Source organism: Octopus bimaculoides, chromosome 7 (assembly GCF_001194135.2).
Source record: "Octopus bimaculoides isolate UCB-OBI-ISO-001 chromosome 7, ASM119413v2, whole genome shotgun sequence".
Classification (NCBI taxonomy): domain Eukaryota; kingdom Metazoa; phylum Mollusca; class Cephalopoda; order Octopoda; family Octopodidae; genus Octopus; species Octopus bimaculoides.
In genome coordinates, this window is record NC_068987.1 from 89,410,805 (window position 1) to 89,416,745 (window position 5,941).

Genomic DNA, 5,941 nt, shown 5'->3' on the forward strand with positions numbered 1-5,941 from the left:
AAGTGTTTTCTACTATAGCCTCGGCCGACCAAAGCCTTGAGAGTGGATTTGGTAGACGGAAACTGAAAGAAGCCCGTCGTATATATGTATATATATATATATATATATGTATGTTTGTGTATATGTTTGTGTGTCTGTGTTTGTCCCCCCAACATCGCTTGACAACCGATGCTGGTGTGTTTACCTCCCCGTAACTTAGCGGTTTGGCTAAAGAGACCGATAGAATAAGTACTAGGCTTACAAAGAATAAGTCCTGGTGTCGATTAGCTCGACTAAAAGGCGGTGCTCCAGCATGGCCAAAGTCAAATGACTGAAACAAGTAAAAGAATAAAAGAGTAAGTTCAAATATGTGAAGGTGTGTCGCCCATTGGTTACGATGTTGCACTCATGAAAGCTAGAACATTCCCAGTCTGAGTGGCACATTGTACTCTTGGGCAAAACACTTCATTTAAAGTTGCTCCATTCCATTCAGCTGTTAAATGGGTCACCCTGTGATGGAAAGGCTTTCCAATCGGGAGGGGGTGCGAACGGACATTGGCCTTCTCACCTGGCCAGTGAGGTGGCATCACGCAAAAGCTAAAAAATGATGCAAAGCACATTGTGACCAGCGATGTATAACAACATCTGATAGGCTGGTCGATCATGTGTTACTGTGAAGTTAAAATATACCATGGATTTGTATTCTGGTTTTAGAAAAGATACACCATGTCACTGCATGTTGTAAGTAGTGACTTAAGGAATGGCAAAAGATAGGGCATCTTGTTGTAAAACACTGACTTAGAAAACCTGTCCAACCCATGCCAGCATGGAAAAGTAGATGTAAAATGATGATGATGATGATACTCCAAGTTTTAAATTTCATATCAACTTTCCCTTTCATTTTTCTTTGGTTCATAAACAAATACCAGTCATATCACAGGGTTGATTCAGTTGACTATAACCCTTCCCCTTCAAATTGTGTCAATGTGAGAAACCAATATATCTTTGGAACATCTACAGTTTGGGCCGTATTGCCTTTGAGAAGGGCACAAAATCCATGAAATACCTTCAATTTCACTGACTTTTTTTTTTTAAATTCAGTTCTGAATCTAAATTCTGCTGGTTTCAATTTTCCCTTTCATTCCTTCAGACGAAGATTTAGTAGAAGACTCTGAAATGTGTTGTGGGTCAGTTGCTTCTCCTGTAAATGCTTGACCTTGTGTCAAATAGCATTCAATATTTAAGTTGTCAATCATGACCCATTAACCTTGTCCACCCCTCTGGACCCCTTCATTTATGTTCACCTTTCTGTAACTCGAGGAAAAGAAAAAAATGCAAAAATATTAATTAACCTGAAAATGGGATAACCATGAATGCCCTCTACAGTAACACACTTGTTCCCGTCCCTCTATCATATGTTAACCTCATGTCACCTGGTATAAAGCTCCCCCCCCCCTTCATTCCTATAAATATTGTTTTAGCTCTGTTTATTCATTGAGTAACTTCTTCACAGTAACCTTCCTGATACTACATCATTATCATCATCATCATCATGATTTAACATCCTCTTCTATGCTGGCATGGGTTGGACAGTTGAACAGAAAGTACTGAGGCCGGGAACTGCACCAGGACCCATTGTCAGCTTTGGCAGGGTTTCTATGGCTGGATGCTCTTCCTAATGTCAATCACTTTACAAAGTGCACTGGGTGCTTTTTATGTGGAACCATCACCAGTGCTTTTTACTTCTATGGCACCAACAGCAGTACTTTTTATGTGGCACCAACAGCAGTGCTTCTTAGTTGGCACCAACAGCAGTACTTTTTATGTGGCACCAAAAGCAGTGTTTCTTATGTGGCACCAACAACAGAGCTTTTTATGTGACACCAACAGCAGTACTTTTTATGTGGCACCAAAAACAGTGTTTCTTATGTGTCACCAACAACAGTGCTTTTTACTTCCATGGCACCAACAGCAGTACTTTTTATGTGGCACCAACAGCAGTGCTTCTTAGTTGGCACCAATAGCAGTACTTTTTATGTGGCACCAAAAGCAGTGTTTCTTATGTGGCACCAACAACAGAGCTTTTTATGTGACACCAACAGCAGTACTTTTTATGTGGCACCAAAAACAGTGTTTCTTATGTGGCACCAACAACAGTGCTTTTTATGTGGCACCAACAGCAGTGCTTTTTATGTGGCACCAAAAGCAGTGTTTCTTATGTGGCACCAACAGCAGTGCTTTTTATGTGGCACCAACAGCAGTGCTTCTTATGTGGCACCAACAGCAGTACTTTTTATGTGGCACCAAAAGCAGTGTTTCTTATGTGGCACCAACAACAGTGCTTTTTATGTGGCACCAACAGCAGTACTTTTTATGTGGCACCAAAAACAGTGTTTCTTATGTGGCACCAACAACAGTGCTTTTTATGTGGCACAACCAACAGTGCTTTTTATGTGGCACCAAAAGCAGTGATTTTTATATGACACCAACAGCAGTGCTTTTTACTTCCATGGCAACAACAGTAGTTCTTTTTATGTGGAACCAACAGCAGTGCTTTTTACACACTTTTATATTTACTCCCTTTGGTTCTCTCTTGCTAATAACCATTGAATTTGTCTTTTTTGTATTCACATTTCGGCATTTCTTGTCACTTTGCTCTCTTCAACCATTTCTTATAATTTCTGCCAGAAATACTGTATCAATGGTGTATCTTATATTCTTACCGTAACATTATAACATAACAGTTCAGTTGTTGTTATTGTTTGTTTTTAATAATAATTTCCCTTGAATCAATCAATCTGCTTTGCTTTTGTTTTTCGCTACAAATAAAAATATCAATATTCGTCTCCTTTCAGGAATTTTCAGAGGATCTTGCAACCTGGAAGATCATCAACCTACTCCGAAGTGTGGCCGTCATACTAGCGTGGCTTTTGCTGTCCATTTTCCCCAATACTGACCGTCTGGCCAAGAATCTATCAGAAAGTGTTGGCAACATTCTTGGTCAACACACAAGAACTCAGAATATTTCTACAATTTCCTAAAAATACATCAGCATTATTATCATTGACAAGGTGCAAATGAGCAGAATTGTTACCATTCTAAACAAAATGTTTCGTGGCATTTCTTCCAACACTTTATGTTCTATGTTCAAATTCTACTGAGGTCAACTTTGCCTTTAATCTTTTTTGGGATCAATACAAATAAGTACCAGTTATGCGCTGGTTTGATGTAACCAACTTCCTTCCTCCTTCCCTCAAAATTACTAGCCTTGTGCCTATAGTAGAAAGAATTATTATTATTATTATTATTGTGCGGGTGGCACATAAAAGACACCATTTCGAGCGTGGCCGTTTTCGTGCGGGTGACACGTAAAAGCACCCACTACACTCTCTGAGTGGTTGGCGTTAGGAAGGGCATCCAGCTGTAGAAACTCTGCCAAATCAGACTGGAGCCTGGTGTTGCCATCCGGTTTCACCAGTCCTCAGTCAAATCGTCCAACCCATGCTAGCATGGAAAGCGGACGTTAAACGATGATGATGATTATTATTATTATTGTTATTGATGACTGACTTAATGTCTTTTATCAAAACACCCATATCTTTTTATTTTAAAAATCTATTTATGATAAAATTCGTGGTTGTAGGGTTATATATGTTTGTAAAATCCACTGAGGTTATAAATTCACCTTTTGATCAAATGGGTTTTTTTATGTTACTTTACTACTGAGGCTCAGCTAATCAAACACTCAATGTTGGCAAGTCAAAATAGGATATTTATTCAAGTATAATATGCAGTGAGGAGCAATCTTGTGATTTTAGTCACTTATTCACCATGGAAACCAGGTAACCAGCCTTATGATTTCCAGGGCTGAAGAGAAATTTATAAAAACAATATTCTACAAGAAAGATATTTTTTCTAGCATTTTATTGATCATAATCAAGGGTGTGCATTATACACAAGTGCATCACCATCATCATCATTTAACATCTGTTTTCCATGCTGGCATGGGTTGGATGGTTTGACAGGAGTTGGCAAGGCCAGGTGCCTCACCAGGCTCCACTGTCTACTTTGGCATGGTTTCCACAGTTGGATGCCTCTCCTAACACCAACCACTTTACAGAGTGTGGCCTGGGTGCTTTTTATGTGGCCCCAGCACCAACAAGTGCATATTATACACAATTATAGTGCTACAAAACATGTTTGTTTCTGTTTTAGCATGTATCTTGTGTTATGTGAGGGCTGTTTGTTTTATTGTAGCAACCAAGATGTTGCTCTTGTTGATGCATTACTTGGTCTAACATTGGAGGGTCAGGGTTATCTGGGTTCAGAAAGACTGGTTTTCTGAGATGGAGAATGGTAATAGGAGGTGGAGTAGGAACTCAGAATATAAAGAATCAAAACAGATATCATTAATCATTTTGTCTGCTGCTTTGCTTTGAGATCTGTTCTTGTCTGATCCATTCACTGTTTCACTTTTCTACTAACTTGGAATGGTACTTTAATTGACCCACGAAAAGAAAGAAAAAAAAAATGAAAGGCAAAGTTGACCTCCCCTGGATTTGAACTCAGATCACGGGTAACCAGAATAAATACTGAAGTCATTCTCTCTCTCTGATGCTCTAACAATTTGTCACAATTTACTACTTTAATACAAAAAGAAAAAAAAAAAAAACTAAACAAACTGTTTTTACAAACCAATTAAAAAAATATCAGACTGTTTCCACTCACACCTGGAATTGGATTAATTCAATTTTGTGAGTCATTTTCTTCCGTCCAGATTTGTTGAACTGAAACATTGAAATAATGTTTAATAGGTCTTTGGATTCACCTGTGCCAAATGTTTAGTCTTTTGAAAGTCTAAATACTTTTCCAAAATATAAGGACCCATATGACCAAACCATTTCTCAATTGTATTTTCTGGAAGTGAATAAGGGACAAATCTCTTTGAAAACAGCCTATTAGTCTATCACATGTATCTTTCTGACTGGGAAAACTGAACACAGCCTGACTGGGTAGTTAAGAAGTTTGCTTTCCAACCACATGCTTTCAGGTTCAATCTCACTGCACAGCACCTTGGGCAAGTCTCTCATACTATAACCCCAGGCCTTGTGAGTTGATCTGGTAGATGGAAACTGAAAGAAGTGTGTATGTGTGTATATATATATCTGTGTATGTATGTATGTATTTATGCATGTGTGAGAGAGAGAGAGTACATTTGTGTCTCCTTGTCTTGAGATCACATAATGCTGTAAATGATTGTCATTCATTTTCCTTCTTCTGGAAAAATGTTACCTTGGAAACAGGTTAGGATTGGTGACAGGAAAGGCATCCAGCCATAGAAAATCTGCCTCAATAAACTCCGTCCAACCCATGCTGTCATGGAAAAGTGAATGTTGAAATGATAATGATGTTTGCCTCAGTGTTACTGCTGATGACAGTGAGATGTAATTTTCATGGTACTCTGCTGAGAGTGAAGTACCTTGCTCACAGACAAGCTACAGTGCCAAAGATTTGGACAGAAATTTCAACCTGTCACCTATTCCTCTAATTTCCATTTAATCAAGCCATTCTTTCTATCTCATTCCAGGGTGAAAAACTAGAGGTAGTCGATAGCTTCCGCTATCTGGGCGACCAAGTTAGTAGTGGGGGTGGGTGCGCTGAAAGTGTAGCTGCTAGAATAAGAATAGCCTGGGCAAAGTTTAGAGAGCTCTTACCCCTGCTGGCGACAAAGGGACTCTCACTCAGAGTAAAAGGCAGACTGTATGACGCATGCGTACGAACAACCATGCTACATGGCAGTGAAACATGGGCTGTAACTGCTGAGGACATACGTAAGCTCGCAAGGAATGAAGCCAGTATGCTCCGTTGGATGTGTAATGTCAATGTGAATACCCGTCAGAGTGTAAGTATCTTGAGAGAAAAGCTGAACATTAGAAGCATCAGTTGTGGCGTGCAAGAGAGA

The 5,941-nt window shown here is 39.3% G+C and overlaps 1 protein-coding gene across 1 annotated transcript in view; it reads left to right on the forward strand.

Moving 5' to 3' along the window:
- The window catches only part of LOC106870571 (transmembrane protein 237), an 11,132-nt gene extending 6,426 nt beyond the window's left edge, over positions 1 to 4,706 (forward strand). The window contains exon 5 of the mRNA XM_014916697.2: positions 2,835 to 4,706. Coding sequence (XP_014772183.1) covers positions 2,835 to 3,020 — 186 coding nt within the window. The 3' untranslated portion in view covers positions 3,021 to 4,706. The remainder of the gene's footprint in view (positions 1 to 2,834) is intronic.
- The last annotated feature ends 1,235 nt before the right edge of the window (positions 4,707 to 5,941 follow it).